At 45.4% G+C, this 23,521-nt stretch overlaps 2 protein-coding genes across 5 annotated transcripts in view; one reads left to right on the top strand and one right to left on the bottom strand.

Moving 5' to 3' along the window:
* CAMKK2 (calcium/calmodulin dependent protein kinase kinase 2) overlaps nt 1–5,290 on the top strand; it is a 48,725-nt gene extending 43,435 nt beyond the window's left edge. For 2 of the 4 annotated variants that reach the window (XM_039505343.1, XM_039505345.1), the window contains one exon: nt 2,466–5,290. In XM_039505343.1, coding sequence (XP_039361277.1) covers nt 2,466–2,538 — 73 coding nt within the window. In that variant the 3' untranslated portion in view covers nt 2,539–5,290. Of the gene's footprint in view, nt 1–2,462 lie in introns of all 4 variants that reach the window. The other 2 variants (XM_039505342.1, XM_039505344.1) reach the window with 1 other exon arrangement.
* Nucleotides 5,291–7,134: 1,844 nt separating this feature from the next.
* Nucleotides 7,135–23,521, bottom strand: part of LOC120386279 (P2X purinoceptor 7-like) — a 41,672-nt gene continuing 25,285 nt past the window's right edge. Inside the window, exons 14-25 of the mRNA XM_039505425.1 lie at nt 22,009–22,404; nt 16,484–16,631; nt 14,753–14,824; nt 14,525–14,597; nt 13,536–13,632; nt 12,470–12,550; nt 12,173–12,314; nt 10,999–11,135; nt 9,426–9,519; nt 9,252–9,317; nt 9,068–9,163; nt 7,135–8,131 (exon numbers count right to left, since the gene is read on the bottom strand). Of these exons, the coding sequence (XP_039361359.1) occupies nt 8,099–8,131; nt 9,068–9,163; nt 9,252–9,317; nt 9,426–9,519; nt 10,999–11,135; nt 12,173–12,314; nt 12,470–12,550; nt 13,536–13,632; nt 14,525–14,597; nt 14,753–14,824; nt 16,484–16,631; nt 22,009–22,404 (1,435 nt within the window). The 3' untranslated portion in view covers nt 7,135–8,098. The remainder of the gene's footprint in view (nt 8,132–9,067; nt 9,164–9,251; nt 9,318–9,425; nt 9,520–10,998; nt 11,136–12,172; nt 12,315–12,469; nt 12,551–13,535; nt 13,633–14,524; nt 14,598–14,752; nt 14,825–16,483; nt 16,632–22,008; nt 22,405–23,521) is intronic.

Here is a 23,521-nt window from a genome sequence, read left to right on the forward strand (position 1 = left end):
ATAAAGAGAGATCATATTAATTATCAGTTTCAAGTCACTGAATCCTGGCAGATTCAGTCTGTGTCAGTTTAAGGTTGCAATACAAAGAACACGTTATTGGATTCTGCTGCTCTACCAGTGTCTAACAAACGTAGAGCTGCAGTTCTTTGAGCCACTTGTATCCGGTTTTAATTTCCCAAAGTAGCCTGGGCATTTGTGTGGTTTTTCTACGGAGAATCTTAAAACAGATGCACCGTGGGGGATTGAGCTTTCTGAATGGAAGGGTTGACAAACCACTGAACGTGCTGTTGCTAGACACTGACTTCCACCATTCACACTCCTCTCTCTAGCAGTATCTAAAGAGCATGGTAAATTTACTTAAATTTTCCCCAAAGACCCTGTATTACACTGATTACAGGAGGCTCAGCTGACAGATGTGTGTGTGATTTGAATCTTTTCCATAGCCAATGCTTGATTCCTTTCTGGGCATGCCTGGAACTTAAGCAAGTAAATCCCCCAATTATCTAAACCCACTCCCCAATAGATAAGTTCTTGTCCTGAGATGTGTTCAATCAGTAAAATTCACCCTGTGCAGAGGGACAGAACAGGGCCTGTGCACCAGCCACCTGAATCCTATTTTGAGAGATTAAGTAGGATTTAAGTTGTATCTAGACCTCAGACTGGCCTGCAGAGGTGTGAATTTCAGCTTATGCATGTGACTCTTGTTGACTTCAGATGGAGTTGTGCATGGAAGACATCTTCCCGTAATGTATGTTATTAACTATGAGATAAAAGAATTTATCTGTGTATTTTCTGAGTCTTTTTCTCATATTCTGAATTGTAGCCGACAGTCTGACACTCTCATCCTATTCATATCGGTGATTTATTTGATTGTTCTACAACAGAGCCATAATATTTTACATGCTGTGGTTAGCAAGCAACTGTCTCTTCCATCACTGATCAACTACGGAAGCGGTTGTCAAACACAGTAGATGAAAATAACTTGTTTTATTTTTGCCAAACACCCCCTACAAACACTGGTTAAATCAGTCATGTGAGGTGAAGTAAGTGTCTGAGGGCTAGACAAAGGTGATCTGTTCTCTCTTTTACCATATGTATTTTATCATGTGGTTTTATGTGGCCCAGAATCTTCCCATATTTCTTTAATCTCCCCCCAGCCTCCACTGTCCTGCAGTCTTTCATGTGAGACTGCTTCCATGTGAGTTATGGTTTAATCTTTGGTTTCAGAGTAGCAGCCGTGTTAGTCTGTATCCGCAAAAAAAAACAGGAGTACTTGTGGCACCTTAAAGACTAACAAATTTATTTAAGCATGAGCTTTCGTGAGCTACAGCTCACTTCTTCGGATGCATAGAATGGAACACACAGACAGGGGATATTTTATACATACAGAGAACATGAAAAGGTGGAGGTATGCATACCAACAGGCAGAGTCTAATCAATTGGGAGGAAAAAAACTTTTTGAAGTGATAATTAAGATGGCCCATAGAAGGTGTGAGGAGAACTTAACATAGGGAAATAGATTCAATTGGTGTAATGACCCAACCATTCCCAGTCTTTGTTTAGGCCACAGTTAATAGTATCTAGTTTGCATATTAATTCAAGTTCAGCAGTTTCTCTTTGGAGTCTGTTTTTGAAGTTTTTTTGTTGCAAAATTGCCACCTTCAAGTCTGTCACTGAGTGGTTAGAGAGGCTGAAGTGTTCTCCCACTGGTTTTTGAATGTTATGATTCCTGATGTCAGATTTGTGTCCATTTATTCTTTTGCGTAGAGACTGTCCAGTTTGGCCAATGTACATGGCAGAGGGGCATTGCTGGCACATGATGGCATATATCACGTTGGTAGATGTGCAGGTGTATGAGCCACTGATGGCGTGTCTGATGTGATTAGGTCCTATGATGGTGTCACTTGAATGGATATGTGGCCAGAGCTGGCATCGAGCTTTGTTGCAAGGATAGGTTCCTGGGTTAGTGTTTATGTTGTATGGTGTGCGGTTGCTGGTGAGTATTTGCTTCAGGTTGGGAGGCTGTCTATAAGCGAGGACTGGCTTGTCTCCCAAGATCTGTGAGAGTGAGGGATCATCTCTAAGGATAGGTTGTAAATCTTTGATGATGCGCTGGAGAGGTTTTAGTTGGGGGCTGTAGGTGATGGCTAGTGGTGTTCTGTTATTTTCTTTTTTAGGCCTGTCCTGTAGTAGGTGGCTTTAATCTTTGATAGCTAGTACTGCTGCTTTCGAGTGGTTTGGGATATTGTTACGGCCATTAGAATGCTAGTTCTTACCCAGTCTGCTCTGTCTTTACCTATTTAGGTTTGTTGTGCTTACAAAAAAAAAACCATGATTTTGTGATTGGCAGTGTGGAAATTGTTTACTGGATATGTTGAGACCATATACAGTTTTTTTTTTCCCCTCCTCATATAAAATGTTTCCTTTTTAAGGACACTAATGTGTTTTATTTCATTTTAAAGCAGGAAGCAAGGCAGTGAAGATAATCTGAAGTGCAATGACCTGCCAAGTGTGGGAGGAGATGAAGTTCTTTCATGAAATCCAACATTGTGGGTATGATGAGCAACTGGGTCTATGGCTCCTTTTATACAATGTGCATCTGAGGATAAGAGATGTAACAGAGCCTCAGCCAAATAGACACAGCATGACATGGCACTCGTACAGCATTATACGCTGCATGTAGCGCGTACATAGCAGCATGTTGTAAGAAATCAGATTACAGTACTTGTCGTCAACATTGAACATCTCTGATTGTTAAATACATAACTAAATGGACTGCTTGGTTTATTGTCGGAAACATGTTGGCAGAGATCAGAAGGGTGAGACGATTGTGAGGGGCAGTGGTGATTTGCAAAAAGCAAACCAAGATGCAGTTGGAAATGGTTTTTAAATGGTTTTAATGCCAAATATTTCACAGAGACTAATGCTACAAGGCGTTGTACAAGGTAGGTCGGCAGGCATGTAAAAGTGTGAATCAAAGTGCAGAATTCTGGTTTTTACAGCTGTGTACGAAGAGAGTTCACAACCTACCGGAACTATTGTTGCATCTATTTTTTTTATTGTTTTTCTAATTGACACATATTAATTGCACAGAAGCAAAGTAAAAACCACCACACCACCTTTTTCAACAATGCCTGACTTTTTGAGCAAAGTTTTAACAGTTTGAATAAACAGCATCTTCAGGTAGTTCACAAACTAACATTAATTACTGTGTTTTGAAGACACGACTTTTCCTAAAATCTTGACATTAGCATGGATAGATGTGCACTAGCTGGGCCAAGTATTCAGGGTACAGATGGAAAATGTATCTAAGGGCTGGAAGTTTGGTCTGAACTCTTATAGCAATGGGCGTTTCGTGTTAGAATACGACTTCAAACCTGTATTGCTGGGGGAAGCTGAACTCCAATTTTGAGTGGCAAAAGAAGCACTAACTTTTCTAAATCTTTTACTTGAGTTCGGTAGATATACAGTTACGTGTTAAATTCAGGGTAAAATCCTTCACTTCCGTGTACATCACGTTTTAATACTTACAAATAGCATAAATTGTTTTTTTAAATTATATCTATTTAGACTTAGGATTTAAGATCTTATTGAAATATTTAGATTAGCTGGTAACTTTCAAATAAGCATTTTTTTTTTCAAACTCTTAATTTGGATTTTGGGGCTAGATATTTCTGCAGCCTAGTAGCCAATAGCTTGTAAATCCCTGTGGATCAGAGGCTAGTTAGCAGACTTCAGTAATTAAAATACACAGCTAGTTTAGGGATTACTCCTTACTAAGAGCATTTTCATCGTCCCTGAGATTGCTTCGGAATGATTTTGTGGTGGTGGTAAAATCTAAACGGTAAGTGGTGGGATTCTGGCTTCTACATTAGATTTTCAGGTCATGCATGCTCTGCTAGTAGCTAGAGCAGAATAACGGAGGTAATCATGAATGAGATTCTCCATTTGATTGGGAAAAGGTCAAAATAGGATAGTACTGTGGCTAAAGCATGGCACTGAAAGGCAGAAGAGCTGGTTCTTTTCTCAGCCCTCCCGCTGACTTGGTGTGGGACCTTGGGCAAGTCACTTAATCGGCCTGTGCAACTGGGAGAATCAAACTTCCCTACCATGCAAGGGGCTTATGAGGCTGAATTATTTATCCTTGCGTGGAAGGCACTATAGAAGTGTCAAGTATTATTTTGATCCCTAGTGATTTCCCCACCCCCTACCCTACATATGGCTTATTGGGCCAGAGCCATTATCACGTGGTTGTATTTTTGCCTTCCTCTGAAGCAGCACTTCGTGGACATTGCAAGAGGCAGGATTTGTTGGCTCTATGTTCTGACCTGGTCCAACAAATCCCATCACCCTAGACATGACAGACCTTTATTTAAGAGTTAGGAAGTTAATCTGGTAATTAGCAAGAAAAGTCCCACTTACGCAAGTTCCCTTTAGCATAATAGCCTGTATAGTTGGCAAAACCTTCTGGGTCCCAATAATCCAAGAGTCCCTGTATTCCCAAGTTGGTACTGGAATGGTACAGTCATTGTCTTTCCAAAACCGATTTCATACAAGAACCACAACTTCAGTAAACGTTTTCAGAGCAGAAACAAGGAATCCGCAGCAGTGCAAAGGACACTCAGTTCTTCCTGTTGCTTAATTTGAAGCTGTGAATGGCTATTGTTTGCTCTGCTTCTTTGCTTTTTAATACCAAGAGGAATACCAAAGTAAACTCAAGCTTCACAATTTCTCCTTCCTCTTTTCCCCAATCTATTTTCTTTGTGGAAATACAGATTGATAAAGAGCTGCCAGTTGGTTTCCTGTGCTTGTAAATGGATTTGTTGTTTTGCAAAAAAAATGCATCTAACTGCTTAAAAGAAAATTCTCTTTGTTCTTGCTGGGTAGTTTGTGTATCGTGTTTTTGTTTAAGGTCTGTAAGTGGTATGGAGATATAGTGCTGAATTTTTCCATTTACATTAATGATTTGGTTCATGCCATTGTATATAATTAAAGCTTAATTTACAAAACAGGAGTGATCAGGGCCTTGAGAGGTGCAATGCAGGGAGTAATGAATCTGTTAAAGAAGCTCAGGTCTTCTGTACCTATCAGCATCGTATCGCGGCACCAGAGCTTAGCTGTAGAACAGTTTATGGACATTGACCTTGGATTCCTAAGCATCCAAAGCCTAAGAGCTTCCTCAAGCAAACTCCCCAAGGAATTTATTTTCCTGCTACACCTAGCTCCATGGCTGAGGGACAGTCTGCAACCTGACCTCTCTGCCCAATATATTTTTCTGAATTAAGCTCTTTGTTTTATATGGGCTTCCTTGTCAAAGTATAAAGTGTACGGAGTGTGAGGAAGATCTGTTATCTAAATGCATGAGCTGTTAGAGAAACTATCTATATCTAAACCTGTTCAGTTTTGTACCTACCGTCCTTTACTAGTCAAGCTATCTTTGCTGTAGTGAAGTAAACCTTTTCCCTGTGCCTTTGAACGGGGCTGTGGCTAGTTTTCCCCTTGAAAGTCCTTTCACAACAAAACCCAACACTGGCCATAAATTGTTGCTGACCGATGAGCCACGTGGCTCTGAAACTGCACAGAAAGGCTGTTACTGCTTGGTGGCTCCCTATTATCTACTGGATCAGCAATCTGTAAGTTCTGTGATATTGCTGACTTTGATACCGTTTATTTAATGCCTAAGGCTTGTTTTATTCCTATCCCTGTTTACTATGCATTTTACTTCATCAAGTGTATAAAGTTTAAATACTGTGTATTTATCACTTAAATTATATTAACTAATAAAAGAAATGTAGGTGTTTTTCCACAGATGTTTAAGCTTCTCTGTACAAGTTGAAATAAATAGCCTGCAAAAGTCAACCTCCCGTTAGCTTGTTTATTGGAGAACTTCTATTCTGCTTCACCCAGAGAACTTTATGCTGCATTAGAGAAATAGTGAAACAGCAGGAACCTGCTAGCATGGCTGAGAGCTTGATCACTGGTTCTGCTAGATGAGATGGACAGTTCTTAATCATGGCAAGGGGAAGAGACCAAGATGACCATGTTAGCAATGGTGGGAGTATTGCTGCAGGCCACCTGCCATTTGTTTAAACCATTGTGTGCAATTGTCTCAGCCTGTTTGCATGAGATGGTAGGGAAAAAATCTTCAGTGTGGACTAGGCTTAGTATTAAGTGTGCAACTTCAGTGGAAGATATTAGAGTAGCCCTCCAAAAGCAAGATTGTTCCTACTGCTCCCTAGTTGGGTGGTTGTGTGCAACTTCTGACACTTCTTTTGGGAAGAGCAGCAAAGAGTCTTGTGGCACCTTATAGACTAAACAGAGGTTTTGGAGCATAGTCTGTTAGTCTATAAGGTGCCACAAGACTCTTTGCTGCTCTTACAGATCCAGCCTAACACGGCTCCCCCTCTGATTCTTTTGGGAAAACTTTTCCACTGCTCGCAAAATATTCAAGGTACCTCTTCTGTTTTTTGCAGTATTCAGCCTGCTGAGAGCACACCCTGACAGCCTTATGCAAAGAGCCAAATAACAGCTTGGCCCTGTCCACAAGGTAATACCCACCCCGCACTGTAGGTCTAGCCATGTCAGTGGAAGAAGCATAGTGACTTTCAGACAAGGTTTAGGAGGGGCTACCTGCTAGCCTCTGCATCCTGTACTGAGGTACAGCTGGCTGTGAAAGCCTGAGTTTTCAATCCCCCAAGCCTGTTCTCCTGGCATTTAAGACAGGCCCATCTAAGCTAAATTCAGTAGTTATGCTGTTGCATTTTGAAGTTTAGGCTTGTGGAGGGGAAGGAGAACAGGGGCAGGCTGCAGCTCATAGAGCATGGAGAAGGAAGCAATGACACTGGTCCTTGCATCCTTCCACTGGATAGATCATAGCTAGTAGTAGGACCACATACAAATCCTGCTGTGGAAGGGTGAGTTACACACCTCCAAGCATCCACCCCCCCCAACCCACTTTGGTTCACAGCTGGAGTGGTCAGAGTCTGCTCCCTCCTCTAAGCTGTGTACACCTTTGCCCTAGCACCACCATAGGAAAAAGGGCTTTTCCAACAGTGGTGTCATGGCTGGTGAGAATACTTCAGCTCTGCCCTGGCCTCACCAGCTGCAGCATTTCTAAGAAAAAAGAGACCATGCTTTACCTTTGCAAGGGCTTTATTGGTTCACTAGAGAATGGATTTTCCTCTTATATTAAATCACTTAGAACAAAGTTTATTCAATATAGTTAACTTGAGTGTTTGGAATATTAGCACTTCACAATGAGTGAAGATGCCATCACTGTTGTCATCCTTTTCCTTCATTACAAACACTGACTTTTAAGAGGACCAGAAAAAAAGCAGCCTCTTTATAAATGCATCAGCCACCTACTCGAATGCAGGAGACCTAGAGCGAGCTTCATCTCCTACTCTGGGCTCCTAAAGATCACATACATGAGGGATAACCTGCAGGTTAGCTGGTGACTTGCCCTCACAGTAAGGAAATACATTTTATTGCAATCAGGCTGTAGCTAGATGCTCTCCAGGCCTGAGGGGGAAGATTAGTGACCAGGTTCACCACAGCAGGGGAAGGGATCTCACCTCTTAAGAGGGGCCTGGCTCTCCCACCAAGTAACCTCAAGGGAGGGCAGCTACCCTTCCCCCATTTAATATCACTCATCCTGGCCCAACTTCCTCTGCCCCTAGCAAAGAGGTAGGCGGTGGGTGACTGGCCCCTCCCGGGGGCTTCCTAGAGAATAAGGGGATATAGGCAGTAAGGGGGAAGGGAAGACTTACTCAGCTGTTACTTATCTTGAGACACTTTCCATGAGAGTTTGGCATACACATTCTGATCTTTACATTTGTTTACCATGGCCAGAATTCGAACAACTAGTAGCTTCAAAACTGTCCCTAGGTTGTCAGTAACACCGAACAAGAATGCACTGTTTGTCAGCCATAAAGTAATGAGGGAGGTTTCTCTTTCTTTCCTCTTGGAGAACACAGATTGATTAACCCAGTTCCAGGAAGGGAAGCCTGCAGCATCATCTTACTGTCTCTCCATGAAGCAGAACAACATTCATAGCAGCACTTCATGTTGGGCAGTTGATGCTGCAGTACCACCGCTGTCAGGATTGCGTTCCATATGTCTCACTGGCTCCCTTTAAAAAGGACAGAAGGTAGACCACCATTACACTTACAGTGAGGGCAAAATGGGTAGACCCTAGGTTAGGGTAGTGCACTAGCATCCCACGCCTGGAGACCAGCATTGGAATCCTGCCTTGATCTAGTCAGCCAAAAAGGGAACCGTCCCACAAGAAATCTGCTCCCTGTGTGTATTAGATAAAGGATAATTAAGTTGTGGCTTTTCACAGGTGAGTCCAGCTCACGCATAAGCATTTCCAACCAAATTTAAGCTGCAGGACAAAAATCCTGCCCTCCGCAGCTTGGGTGAAGTGCTGTTGAAGACAAGGAGGCAGCAGAGGGCAGACATATACTCTTGGAGAATAGAGATACTAGGAACAGCCCAGCCTCACACCTAGATCCCAGAATTGTTTATAGTGCTGGCAGTTAGGAAGCTAATGTCAGTTACAATCAAACAGATACTTTGACCTGTGAGTTCAGATCAACGGGAATTGTTTGTTTGGTCACTTTTCAGAGCAGGATCACACTTAAGTCACCCATGGAAGAGTTTGGGGAAGAGGATCGTTAATCTTTACCCCAATATCTTCAGCTCACAAGAGGCATGTGCCTGGGGTTATGGCTCAGGACTGAAATACAGTGAGAGCAGGTTGAAATTTCTCCCACCCCTGCATCAGGAACAAGATCATGTTTCATGGAGGACAGACACTGGTTTCTAGGGGCTTGGGTTCCACCAATAAATAAAACTGGCCTTTTTGAGAAGTCCTGTCCTCCTCCACCCCCTCATCTATGAAACTCTGCATTTGGGATCTGGATAGAGCAACTCAGCGGTCATCTGGCTGCAGATAACCATTTCCATGTATCCATGGACAAGCCACAATGTCCGGGGGGACGGGGGAGGAAGGGGGTCAACTTGGCTGCAACTAGGACTAACCACACTCAGCCATGCTGCTTACCAGTTCATAATCTTCTACGTATTTGTATTTCTTCTCTCTGTAGTAATATCTCTTCTTCATGAAGTACAGAACCACGATGTCACACAGGACTGTTGCCTAGTTGAGATCAAAGATCTTGTAACTGTTCTTACTTCAAGGCAAACAGATATTAGTTTAAAAATCTGTCTCAATAAAGACAACTTACCACTCCAAACAGTGCTAGCCCAGAGCCAATGTTAATCATTGTAGGAATTATATCAAATTTTCCTGCCTAATAGAGACACAAAGTGACAGTTGTAAGCATTTTTGCAGACTCTGAAAATATTTAGAAGCTAATAAAGGAGTCAGCCATGAGACTGCTCAAGAAACAAAGAGCTACCTTTCCAAACACCATGATATCAAAACGGATGCCGTAAGCCTTAATTAGTGTCCGCGAGTCAGTGCCACTTGCGTCCTTGTAGTATTTTGCAAACCTGAAGAATGAGTGTTTTAGAGACTTAAAAAAAAAATTAGGATTTACTTTCTGTTCCACCCGATCCCGCAGTTGCCATTAATTTTACTCATATTGGCCAATGAACAGATGAGCTTGTATTATAACACGTACAGAAATGACTGTTCACAATTCCACATACCATGCAATATCCATCAAGGAGAATTGAGAGAGCCTTAGATAGAAGTAGTTAGTGGCTGGATTAGAAGAGCTGGATTTGGAAAAGTTCTGAAGCACAGGCAGGAGGAGTGGAAAAAGGGGAAATCCATGTGAGATGGTGAAGTTAAGCAAGACAGTAAAAACTAAAGTTCCCACTAGTCACTTTCCAGGATTTCTTTTGGTGGCTGCTGCTCTTTATAACCAACCTTGGATACCTCTTGGTGCAGTCAGAGCATTTCAGACAAGTAATTTAGTTTCCAATAGGACAAAGTGGGAGTGAAAACATCAAGAGGGTTTTAGTTTACAGATTTATAGCAGAGCCACCCAAAGGATCTACCAAGCTATATACAGTCTGATGTGGGAGGTACAGAGGATTTTTGCAGGTATGTGATTTGCTAAAGGAGACAGATAGTACTTCAAACTTGAATGAGACTTGCTTAGTGACAGTACTTGGAGCTACAAGGTTGCATCCCCAGAAGTAATCTTCTTAGCTCATGCAACACTACTTGCATGCAGACGTTTAATAGGGGAGAAAGAGGGAGATCAGACTTACTGTGCCATGTGATTTGCTGCTTCACGTGGACAGAGAAGAAAGGACGGAAGAGAAGAGGAATGACTGCTATTTGGCTACACGTTTTTCCATAATAAGCACACACAATGGTAAGTGTCAATGGCCAAGTCTAGAAGCAGTTTACACTCTGCATAGCTGGACCAGCCTGTTCTAATCAAATAGGCTAGTGTACTAGGGCTTGACAGCATTTGGAGTTTGCTAGACGTAGAGGCCTGCAGGCCTTTTAGGCTAAGCGTGAACAAACAGTGTCAGCTTTCCACAGCAAAGCAGCCTCCCGTGACAGACTGTCTTCTGTTTACATGAGAATCTCTCCATAAAGAGTCTTAGCCTTCACTAAGGGGATGCCAGAGTTCATTATCCCACATGCAGATCCTCTGGGCACTCTAACCTCCTATGAAACACGATGGGAGAGCTGCCCAGATTTTCATAGGCTGCACTGCTACAGACGTGGTTCAGTGCATGTTAAGCTGAGGCTCTGACCCACCCACTTAAGTCACCATATCTCCACTGACCTCAGCATTGCTACAATGAGTTATAGCAGCTGAGGATCTGGTCCACAGTAAGGGGGACTCTTTGGTGGTCATAAGACAAATTGGTTTTTGGTAGCAAGATCATGACATTAACTGGGGCAGAAAGAGCATCACAACCTGGTTCCCAAGAACTCTCACAGTTGTACTAATAATGTGGAGTGAGTCATAATGACACCACAGACTCTGTTACTCAACCGAGTACCTGAAATTATATCCAGGTGAGACCGTGTGGTCAGAATCCTTGTTGTCAAGGCGACGGAAGGTGTATTTTGGCACACAGTAAGAAGCAGATTTGTCAAGGTCACAGTTCCAGTTGATCTGCACCCCCATTACTCCACCCTGCACAGCACAAACAAACAAGAAGGCGCATACAGAGCGAATGTATCAGACGGAGTAGCTTAAACTTGCTGGCCAACCTGTCAAAGGGATTTCTTCACATTGACCTGGACACGCTTGTTTAGAGAAGAGCATATCTGGTTTTGAGGTACACATCAAGATTTGCTTCTCATCCCACTGCAGATACCCCACTAGACTTAAGCTCACACATTTGCCAATGTGAAACTTGTAATTCAGGAGTGATGTGTGTATCCTCCAACTTCCTACCCATAGAATAAGCTGCTAATTTCCAGCCTATAAAAAAAGTCATCAGCAAGAGAAACCAGTATCTAGTTTATTAAAACAAACCAACCAAAAGCTACTTACAGACGGTGTCTTTCACTGAAAATGCAAGACTTTAGAACCGTCTCAGGCACACAAACCCTTTCCACTGTAAGTGGTGCACAGTCCCATATGCCAGCTGAATTGTTTACCAACTTTACTTCACCTATGCTGAATGAGCCCTTGTTCATAATACTGCCGAAGCGTTTTCACGAGTGCCACGCAAGACAAACAGAAGGGAAGTTAAATATTGACGAAGTAAAGTTAAAATATTCCCTATGGCCCTGGAAAAAAAAGCCTTCCAACTGGCAGCCGTTTTGCTTGTGCTGGCAGCCATCTAACACGTAGCAAGTATTACGTTCTTCTGAGGCAGCTGAAGAGGCTCCGTAACAACGGCTCCTGTTCCTTTGCTGCATCCTTTCATTGAACAAACACGAAAGGGCAGGTCTACACTTCAAACGCTGCAGCTGTGCCCCTGTAGCACTTCAGTGAAGATGCTACTACCCTGACAGGAGAGCTTCTCCTGTCGGCGTAGTTAATCCACCTCCATGAGAGGTGGTAGCTATGTCGGGGGGAGAAGCCCTGCCGTCAACAGAGCGCTGTCGCCCCCGGGGGCGGGGCGGTATAACTGTGTCGCTCAGGGGGTGGATAACTGAGTAACATACCCATGTAATTTTATAGTGTGATCTGGCCTAAGTGAGGACAGAATTTCCACATACCTCAACAGCCATCTCCTGAAAATTCTGTCCTGCAGCTTCAACTATTCGACGGATTCGGAAGATTGGGCAGAAGGGATCCGTTTTAGGGTCATAAATGCAGGTCTTGAGGTAAGTGGTACTGATAGAGGGCAGAATATTTCGCCTGAAGCGGCGCGGAAGAAGAGACGAGACGTGTTACGGCAGCCCTGTGCACCTGCACATCCTCCTCCATCCCAGCCCACAGAGCTTCTCAACACCCTGTTCAGCAGAGAAGTACTAGCCCCAGTGATCACACGAGCACCTCTATGGGACACTTACCTGGTGAAGTTGAACTTGGGATACCAGATATTGTTCTTCACCAAAATGGTGAAGTTCTCAGCATCCTTTAGGAAAGCCGGCCTATGAAACAATTGGAAGAAAAAAAACAACCATTCACCTTTGCAGTGTCCTTACACAGCATCTCAGAGCGCTTTGTGAAGCCAGTTATCCAACACCCTTGTAAGGCAGGTAAGTTACACCTACCTTACTGGTGGGTAAACGGAGATAGAGGAGTTCCTATAACAGTGGGCACGTTATAAAGCTAGACAGAGGGAGTGGGAGTGAAATAGGATCATAGGTGTCACGAGTTTGACTCCTGGTTTACTTTTCTAGCAGCACTGGATTAGACTCCTTAGTCTACACAAGGGGATGTGTTAGTATTAGATTTATGTTGTGATAGAAGAGTGCACTGGACAGTTCCTGTAATCTAAAATTGGGAAGTGGCCAGTATGGAACTAAGGCTACGTCCACACTTATGAGCTAGGAGTGTGATTCCCCACTCGAGTGAACATACTGCATTAGCTCTCATCAACCTAGTACACTCAAACGGTACAGTAGCTGCAGTACCATGTGCTAGCAGCCCCCAAATAGGTACCTACGAGGTCTTAGCGGGTTTGTACTCAGGGCAGCTAGAATGGTCCCACTGCTTCCCAAGCTACGCTATTCTCTTTAGCGCACTGCCTCAGATGCCAGCCGGGACTCACACCTCTGGCTTGTATTGCCACCCAGCTGGAAGTTAGTGTCAGCCATTGCTTTCCATGTTACTCATCCAACTTGAGGAAGCATCCCACTGTGCCGGCAGGTGACACCCTCAGCCATGCAGTTCTGAGATGCCGCAAGGCTTATCTGACAGTTCTTTTCAGTAGGCAGTGACTGCTCTCAGCTCTCTCCCATTCCTGCTTACTGCCATTGCTACAAGTGCACCAAAGCCTCCTTCAGCCATGGTTTTCAAACTTCCATGATTGGACCACACAGTAAGAGCTACTGCCCAGAGACCATCCCTCCAGTTCAGGGCCGCCAGCCCACCCATCGGGGTAAACAGAATGTGGCAACAGACAGCACTCACTTAGGTAAACGAGTGTCATTCTCCACGGGACACCAAGCATAGATCTCACAGGTTTTGACAGAGGTGGAGTACTTCCTACACTTCCCAGTCTGGACTCCTGGAAGGACATGGGAACAGAGTTAATACCTGGGCATCGAGAGCAGCACGGCAACATTCACACAGGCTCTGACACACAACCCTCATCACCCTGTAAGGTGCTAACAGGCTGGATGGCTTAGCCCCACATCACGGGGAAAGTTCAGCAACAGAACCCCCTGGTAACTATACTAGTTAGGGATAGCACCAGTGTAAACCTGCCTGTTACGGGAGGGCTAACGCCCACGGCAGCGGGGTTAACATTAGCAGTGGGTCGCCTCTGAATAGTCAGCAGGAAAACTGGCTTCTTTGCCGCTTGGTGAGACTCTGGTAACAGCTTGTTCCTATGGTATGTCTAACCTGGAAACCTCAATACTGTCCTTGAGAAACTCTGCCAAAATCGTGAGAGGCCAGCCCAAGCCCACCAGCCATGTCTCCATCCCAGGCCATAACAGGAAGAGTCTGATTAATTATGGTGCCATTTTAAAACATCAGTGATACCCTGGAATTTTCTTCTAGCCCTTCAGCTGCAGTGTGTTTTACTGTTTAAATGGAACATGAAGCATTATGACCACCCGCCGTCTAAACAGCATCTTGTTACCCTGGTAAGTGGATGCCGACTTCTGAAAGCAAAGGCTGTGCGTAAGGAAAGCTAACCTGACCAGAGGGGAATGACTAGCACAGCAGAGATTTACAGCTCCCAATAAACTTCACTTTATGGAGTTCAGATCAGTAACGTTTCTATTTTCATGTGGTACTAAAACACTGATCCCTTTGTGCTCCCTTTTGTGAGGCCTCTCGTTTTGCTTACAGAATAAAAGCCAAGGTAATCGGACGAAACACTGCTTCCCCTCCTGTACTAGTGACAACACAACCTCTTAGGTGTCCCGATACAGTGTACATTGGTTTCATACCATTGCTGTGGGTGCCTATGTATCCTGCAGTACAGTCCTTACTGGAATTACACACCGTTGTCTTATCTGGAAGCTAGAGGGGAAGAATTGTTACTGTAAGTGACAAAGATGACTTGCCATCCTCCCCCACTTCCTTCCCCGCCATGAGATGGGAGTTACTCCTCCCAGTTAAGGATTAGACTCTTCCGGAGATAAAGTATAAAGCAGACTGCCAGATACCGTACCTACCTCAGGACAATAGCCTTGTGTCTGATTCAGTGTGATTATCAGGTTTGTCATGATGAATAACGTATTCTCTCCCTGAACAGGCAAGACAATCAATGAGATTTATGGGTTAGTTCTAAGCAGCGATGCTCTGGAAAGCAAGAACCTCGCTTGATCTACATTAACAGGTTCTCAGGTGGCACTGTAGAAAGCTAGTGTTTGGAGAGAGCACACACACTGCTATTGCAATAGGGTGTCTCAGGCATCACTTGAAGAATCCTCATTCCTTAGGACAGAACACTCCTTAGGAGTATAACCCTTTCTACCGTGCTCTGTCCAGAGATTCACTGAATCCACACTATGAAAGTTAAGGACCCCTCCATAACTCTCCAATGGTGCAGCTCTAATGGGGTGGCACTGGCACAGACAAGGCTCCCAGCAGTTGAAGCAACAGCTCAAGTCAGGTGTAATGAAACAAGGAGATGACATGTCACCCTTGAGGAGTGGTTCTCAACCTGTGGCCCATAGGCTGCTTGCAGCCCAATCAGCGACACAGTTGCGGCCCATGTGGCATCCTCAGGGCCATACAGGTAGTGTGTGTGTGTGTGTGTGTATATATATATATATTATTTATTTATTTTATGTGGATGCAGCCCACATAACACACAGAAAGCTGCAAAGCGGCCAGCAATGGTAAATAGGTTGAGAACCACTGCCCTAGATATTAGTTTAGCACCAGGCTGAACACTTCGAGGGCCGTTAACATTAGTATGTAGATCTGTGACGTGGCCAGAGGCAGCTACTGGGGTTTTCATACGAGTGTGCAAAGAGGACCGCTGGCCACTGCCAAGTGAGATCCCAGTCCTGCAACCTGATCCACACAGGCACAATGCTCCTGAATGCAGCACCATTGACTTCAATGGGTCCTAGTGCAGACAGAAAGCTCTCAAGTGCATGGATTAGCTGGCATGATCAGAGCTCGCGGCTTTAATCTCTTAGTGGGGAGCCTGTTCCAGCTTTAGTGCTTTTGTACTTTTCCACCTGCAGCCCTTGATCTCCCACCTGCATTTCTTTAGGGCACAAGCCCAAAGGGCTCAGATTCTTTTCCTTGTTCATGCCCCAGCAAACTAGTCTTAATTACTTAATTGGCAAGTTCCCACTAAGGCAGCTCTGGCACTTCTGCACCAGGTTTGCTGTGGACAGAGTCATTCAAAGGCTGGCTGGCTGGCTGTAGGTGTCCAGGGAGAGTTGAAGGCCAAGAACTGCCCACTCAGGACATACAATGGCAGCAGACTCTCCTCTGTCAATCAGTAACTTCCAACAGTTCCTGTTTAGTTCCGGATCAGGCTATTTGAGAACTGTTAGGACTGTTGAGCCTGAGAGAATACAGTGTTTAACTTTGGTCTGTTGGCTTTTAAACAAACAAAGCAATACAGAAGTAGGAGAGACATACCTGGGTCATTACTGCAGCTTTATCTAGAGGCTGCGGTATTCCCCTCCCCACCCCACACAGACAGACAAGCTTCATGCTCAGGACACACAAGTGCTGAGCACTCTTAAACCCTGATGAAGTCAGTGGGAGTTGCAGATGTTTAGTGCCTCTGGAAACCAGGCTAATAGCCAAATGCCTTTTTCAGCCCAGTAGCTTTGCTGCGGCCACACAGAACGGGCGTTCCAGAGTTGAGGAACATCTGTCTGCGAGAGACGTCTGTTTGTTGGCAAAGCCCTACCAAACTGTGCCAGAAAAGCCCATACCTGAGGTGGAATAACATAGTCAGCCACATCCCAGACCCGGAGTCCCAACTCCGATGTGTTTGTCATGGTTATTCCTTTCACCTTGGTGGTAACCGAACTGACCACATTGTCTGTTTCTTGGTAGCCCTTTTCCCACACAAAGACCCAGCTGCAAAAGAAAGAAAGTTCATCAAGGCTTCTGCACTGAGACACCTTTAGAGATCCCAGCAGCGTGACTGGGAGCCTGGAGGCCTGGGTTCGATTTCTAGCTCCTTAGGTGACTTTGGGAGAGTCTCTTAGGAAGTGACTCGTTTCCCTCCCACCCACCCCCCATTTGTAAAATGGGGCTAATAGGGACCCACTTTGCATGGGAGGACAGCCTCAACTAATGCTGTAATTTCCACCCCCCGCCCCAGTCACCTGCTTTGTGGGGTATTATATAATTATTGGATCCTTCAGCGGTGGGTTTGCACTGGAGGTTTTCACAGGTAAGTTTTAGGGCCAGGATCTGAAATGAGAAGGGTGATCTGGCAGGCCCCAGCCATTATTTGAGGTGGAAATGACAGATACACTCACAACATCGAATGAGAATGGGCTGCAAAGACTGAAGCAGAGAACAGCAGACACTTGCGGGCTTTGGTATCTACACAAGCCCCACCTCCCATTCAGCTCTTACTCACCCTGGTATAATGACATCAGTGGAGTTACTCTTGCTTTACACCAGTAAGGGTGGGAGCAGAATCAGGCTGACAATACATACGGGTCCCATGTGCTTTTCTCATCTGACAGGATCATCTATTTCAGGAGAGCCCCAGTGAGCATCTTGCATTTACCTTTTCTTGCTCCGCCATCTACAGATGTCACTACCTGGTTTGACCAGTCCCTTAGCCCCATTCAGGCAATGTAGGGGCCTGTTCTCCCTGTACTGGGCCTTGCTGTGTTTCCAACCATGAAAAGTGGGTATAAAAAGGGACTGCTACCAGCTGAGGGTTCTCCACCCACTTATACCAGGGGTAGATCGCTCACACACACACAGATGCTCTCACACAGGGTAAGTGAATGCATGAAGCAGTGGAAAAGTCAGGCCCATAGATTTTCCTTAAGGGAGGTCATTTAAAGTAATACTGACCAGGGTGATTGGATTTAAATCATGATTTAAATCACGAGTCAGGAAGACTCGATTTAATCATGGATTTCTACATAAAAGTGCATTCTGGAATATGCTGCTCAAACAGTTTAAATTTTGTTTCTATTGCCTGTCCCTCCCTTCTCACATTTATCTCCAGACGACTTCTCCTTGTTCAGAGCTATTCCGCCCCCAACAATCTTCTATTCACTGAACTTTTTGAAACTTTGCACTTTTGGAGAGGTAAGGGCAGGGCCGGCTCCAGACCCCAGCGCACCAAGCGCGCGCTTGGGGCAGCATTTTGCCGGGAGGGTGGCAGGCGGCTCCGGCGGACCTCCCACAGGCATGACTGCAGAGGGTCCGCTGGTCCCGCGGCTCCGGTGGAGCATCCGCAGTCATGCCTGCGGGAGGTCCACCAGAGCCGCGGGACCAGCGGACCCTCCGCAGGCACATCTGCAAGAGGTCCCCCGGAGCCACGGGACCAGCGACCGCCAGAGCGCGCCCCGCGGCGCGCCACCCTGCTTGGGGCGGCGGAATTCCTAGAGCCGCCCCTGGGTAAGGGATTGACTCTGTGTACACAAATTTGCAGAGGAACAACAGGGTTGACGTCTGTTCTTTCTCCCCTCTATATATTGTTTATTTAAAAACATTTTTGCTGTTAACAAGGATGTTATCTCCAGAGACACAAATCCACAGTTTGAGAACAGCAAAACAAAGCATCTCTGACGGTATCTTCTAGACTGAGCACTGAGTCCCACTGGGTAGATAGAAAAATTAACCTAAATAATCTATACAGAAGCCCCTGGGACCCATAAAACTTGGTCTCTATTCCATGAACTATTGGAACTCATTTACAAGACTTTTCTTAAACATTATATGAATATATTGTCTCATACTATAGAATTAATAATCCCTATTCCATGATGAGATAGCTTTGAGCTGTAATGTATCTTAATTAAAACGATCTTTTAGATAGGTTTTTTCCTCAAAAAGCATTTTATCAAAAAAAAAAATCAGATTTACATTTAAAAAATCCTTTTGTTTTATTTAATTAAAAAATGATTTTTATCCACCCTGATACTGACATTACCTTAGTACATCAAGGTAACAGGAAATTTGATCTCTCTTGCAGTTTTTGAGAACTTTAATGTTGCCAACTTTTGTCATTAGCCTTGGGATATTTGGAGTTTCTTAAAACCCCCAGCTCCTGGACTCGTGTGATTACCTGAGAACCTCAAAATTTTAGAGAAAAAAGTCTAGTCCTCGTGGTTACAGAGAAAAGCTTGAAACCATGAACTCTAAGAGCTTAAAAAAAAAAACAGAAAGCAAATGAAGGGCCCACATTTTGTAGTTTTAAAAACATCATTATTTCTAAACCAATCTCATAATCTGTGGGAGTTCGCTCGTGATTTTTGAGCACTGGAGATTGGCAGTACTGATACTGACTAGTATGAAGATTAGCTGGGGGACAAAAAAAAGCCATGTAACAAGCCACGTTGAAGACAACACACACAAGATCATCCTGTACAGTGATCTCCTGGTCCAGCCTCTAGTGCCAATTCCCAAGACTCTCATACTGTAAGAGGCAGATGGCTATCCCTCAGCCCGATATGCTTCTCTCCTTGTACGAGGCACAACAGTTTAGCCTACGAGTCGGGTATTGAAAATTCAAGCCCCTACGAGCAGCTTTGGGCATTCCATTCACAACACTTCAGAAATCCCACAATTCAGAACAGGCACAAGGCCATTCTCTCTAGAGAGTTTCTGCTCTGTCACTTGGAAGCCATTTTATGGGGCTGAGACACTTATTTAGGGAAATCCAGTTTAAGATCCTTTCAAAAGGCCTGATGGCTTCCCAGGGTGTCTGAGCCTTGACAGCTAAGGACAGCCCCATTAAAGGGAGCTGGCACTAGAAGTGACACTATCCATGAAGAGGAGCTACCTTAATTCAGAAGTCAGAAACACCAGCAATAGCCAACAAGCTTAGGGTCCAGTTGAACTCCTAATACAGTCAAGGGGAGTCTTTCCATTTGCTTTAATGAGACTGGATCAGGCCCTTAAGTTAATTGCATTAGGGTCTCCATTCTATTTTTGGAGATTTGTTCAGCTGAAAAAGGAACTAGATGGGCTGAGGTTTCTTTCCACTTTACATTTAGTGGGCAGATGGGAAAGGACTTTGGGGAGGATGGCTGTGGAGAAAACCACTGAGCTGTGGTAAACGAAGAGCTGACAACAAGCCAAAAATCTCAGAGGTGAAGAGCACAGTGAGAAACCAGATAGGAAGAAGCCAAGTAAGAAATGACCTCAAGTTTTTGTAAGAAAGAGCAGAGATGACAGCACCAGCATTTATCCTTGTGCATGGAAACCGGCTGGTCTCCTCTCACCCAGTCCAGTGCATATCAGGAGTAACTCCAGCACAGTCAACGGCATTACACACACAAGACTGGGGAGAGAGGAGAATCAGGATGCCAGCAGAAGAATCCAACCAAGGCACAAATTAATGCCACTTTACCATTCCTCTGTTATGCAGTCAAGTCCCCCAGAGACCTTTTGGTGCCCCATAGAAGTTAAATCAATACTGTTAAAAAGACATTCCAATTACATATCTTATCTCTCTCCTTTAAGGGCTTGTGGCATCCGCATTAAGTTAAATTTCTCACTATCATCTGATGTCCATCTTCCTGTGATATCAGCTATTTAAACAGCAGTCAAGTGACACGACCAAAGTTTCACAACAGATAACAGAGAGAAATGCCGATTTGATGACAGAACAGACAGTTAAGAAGACACTGATGTTTCCATAAGGTGTATGCAGTGTTGTTGTAGCCATGTCGGTCCCAGGATATCAGAGGGTCAAAGTGGGGGAGGTAATATATTTTATTGGACCAACTTCTGCTGGTCAGAGACAAGCTTTTGAGCTAACACAGAGCTCTTCTTCAGGGCTGGGAACGATTCTCAGAGTGTCACAGCTAAATAAGGTGTCAGCAGTTCAATACGAGACCCTGAATTTTTCAATCTATTAGCATAACAGATATTAGATATGTAAAAACTATTACCTTTAGTCTAATACTCCCCATCCAGTAGCAAAAGGTTCTGTGGCATATTGGAATGCTTTATCCAGCCCAGTTTTAAGTAAAGGCGATTCTATCACTGTCCATGTGACACTCACTATTATTAGTAATTCCTGATATTCACCTTAAGTTTCTTAGCTTGATTTCTCTCCATTACAGCCAAAAAAAACCACACCCTGGTCTCTAAATAATTCCTTTTCTGTTCCCAGTATTTAATCCCTCAAACTTCTTCTAGGGGATAAAAACCACAATAGCTATGTCCCTCATTTATTGGGACTTACAACTGCCCCAAGAAGATAGTCAATGAAGTCTGAACTCCACGTTTTAATATATTTCAGACCCTGCTGAGTACTCAAGTCAAGATACTTTCTTTTATTAGCCATTTTCCCCTGAGTATTGAGGACCTGGGCGACTAACCACTGTGACAACTCCGTAAACATTAAGTTCCAGGATCTGCATGAGTTCATAAGATCACTTGGTCAAAGGCCCAATCCATCAGGTGAGCTTTACAATGGGAAACTTCAGGGCACCAACTCTGTTGTGACAGACAAGACGAGCAAGGATAAGTTCTCTAGGCAAGAGCCCTCCACTGCAGACATACCCGCCTGCTACAGGAAACTAAAGAGACCAAAATCTTCCTTCCGGCTAAATCCCTACGTTTGCCTTAGAATCCCAGAGTTTAGTTAAAAGAACAGGAGCACTTGCGGCACCTTAAAGACTAACAAATTTATTTTAGCATGAGCTCTCATGAGTTACATCTCACTTCTTCGGATGTTTAGTTAGTTTGAGTTAGCGTCAGTTACAACACAGGGCTCAGGAGCCATCCGTACCACAACCTGCCAGGCCTATTTCCCTTGTCTTGTGGGCAGGGTCACTTTCCTTGTTGCTGCGCATCCTGGCACCCAAAGCATTGAGTCCGAATAATTCGGAGGCAGCGCTGGGGTGCTCCCGTGCTATTACGCCACCGCCCAGAGACCCTGATCGGGAGCAGCACAAGCAGAGGCCAGGCAGCTCCCAGGGCAAAGGGGTGGAAGACACGAACGCAGAACCGTAGTTACACAACTCTGTGTCACCTTCACCTGTCCCACGCGCCCACTGCCCCCAGCCCTTGCTTGACCCCGGCCAGGGGGACCCGGCACACTGCGCACCCCCCCTCCTGCTAAGTCAGCAGCCCCCCCGGAATCCCCTTTGCAAAACACAGCTGGGATGGGGGGTCCTGTTTTCTCAACAGCGTCATCACAAATGAAAGTGAAAGTCCCGGCGGGGGGCGGGGGCGGCTCGCGCCGGGGGGCGCTCCTCGTGCCAGCCCCGGGGCAGGGGCCCCGCCGGCTCCCCCCAGCCCCGCTCACCCGATCACGTAGGCCAGGATGGCCAGCTGCACCGCCCGGTTCACCAGCCCCACTTTGCGGCTCTTGATCAGCACGATGCGGGGGGTGTCGTACTCGAAGAGGAAGCCGCGGAGCGCCCCCCAGCACGCCCCGGAGGCCATGAGCCCGGCTGGGGGCTGCAGCCCGCCCCGCTCCTCCCTCGGCCGCGGGCTCAGGCTCGGCAGCTGCGGCTCATGCCGGGGCCAGCGGCGCCTGCGGAGCCCTGGCTCGGGAACTCCCGCCCCCACAGCTGCCCGGCCCCGGATTGACAGGGAGCGGGCACCCCCTATTGGAGCAACCCCGCCAGGGGCTGACCCCGCCCCGGCTCCCCTGCTGGGGTGGTTGGGCGGTAAGCCTGGGGGCTGCTGCACCCCCTGCCTGGAAGCGGGTCCCATTATATCCGGGGTTTACAGTTTGGGTCAGTGGCTCCCAGCGCCCCCAGATACTAATTGTTCCAGCACCGCTGTTCACAGCCCTTTAAATGAAGGGGGGGGGGGAGATATGGGTTGCCAATCTCATGTTCAAAAATCATGAGATTTAAACAAATAATAATTAATTTGCCACCTGGCTTCTGAGCCTTTAGGGGGCGCTACGTGTTTTCGAGCTTTTCACTACAACCACAAGGGCTAGAAATGCACTTTTAACAAACATGAAAGCTGATCTTTCCATGCAATCTCGGATTCCAGCCGCTGGGGAGTTTACATAAACACTGAATACGGTGAGACTCACGTCAAAATGACGAAAGTTGGCAACGCTGATTTAACACGGACAACTTTAATCCCAAACATTTGAGTTAAGTTTGTATTAACAAACAAAAACAAAGAGTTCTCATCCGTTCGAACAAAAATCATTTCCTTTTCAATTGAATTGGGTTTCACTTGTGCGATGACTTTGATATCATCGTCCTGTCATCCATTGAGCCTACCCTGGACAATATGGTGGATATGACCTTAATTTCTAATTATTATTTAACCCAAAGATCTCAGTCAGGACTAGCCCTCCCCTTGTGCTAGGCAGATGGTGGGAGTACTACCAGTGTTTTAGTCAGCTAATTTTTCTGAGGAATTTGAATCATGTTATAGCCACCTCCTACCCCAAGAAAAGACTCAACTAGAAACCCCTGAGGTGTTTAGCAACCACGAGCATGGAAATAGATACAAAAGAGAAGCTCGCAATGAAGGCAAAGGGGACCCCACTACACACTAGGGTCAGATGACCAGGGCAGTATCAAAGGTTGAAAGAGTAAGTGGGGGAGGAGGTGACTGTAGAAAACCAGGCCAGATTAATGGAGTGGCATCTTCAGCTTTCAACTGCTGCTGACAGAGTTTTAAACAGCCAAGACATAACGGCTTCTGGTACACGCACGCACGCCCCGCCCTGCCCCGCCCTGGGTCAGATTATCCCTACCGTTACCCTGTGCCAGCACACCGAAGTCAGAGGGTTACTGGGAGGAAAGTGAGAGCAGAATCTGGCCCAGCAGTTACATATATCTAGC

This window comes from Mauremys reevesii, linkage group 18 (assembly GCF_016161935.1).
Source record: "Mauremys reevesii isolate NIE-2019 linkage group 18, ASM1616193v1, whole genome shotgun sequence".
Lineage (NCBI taxonomy): Eukaryota > Metazoa > Chordata > Testudines > Geoemydidae > Mauremys > Mauremys reevesii.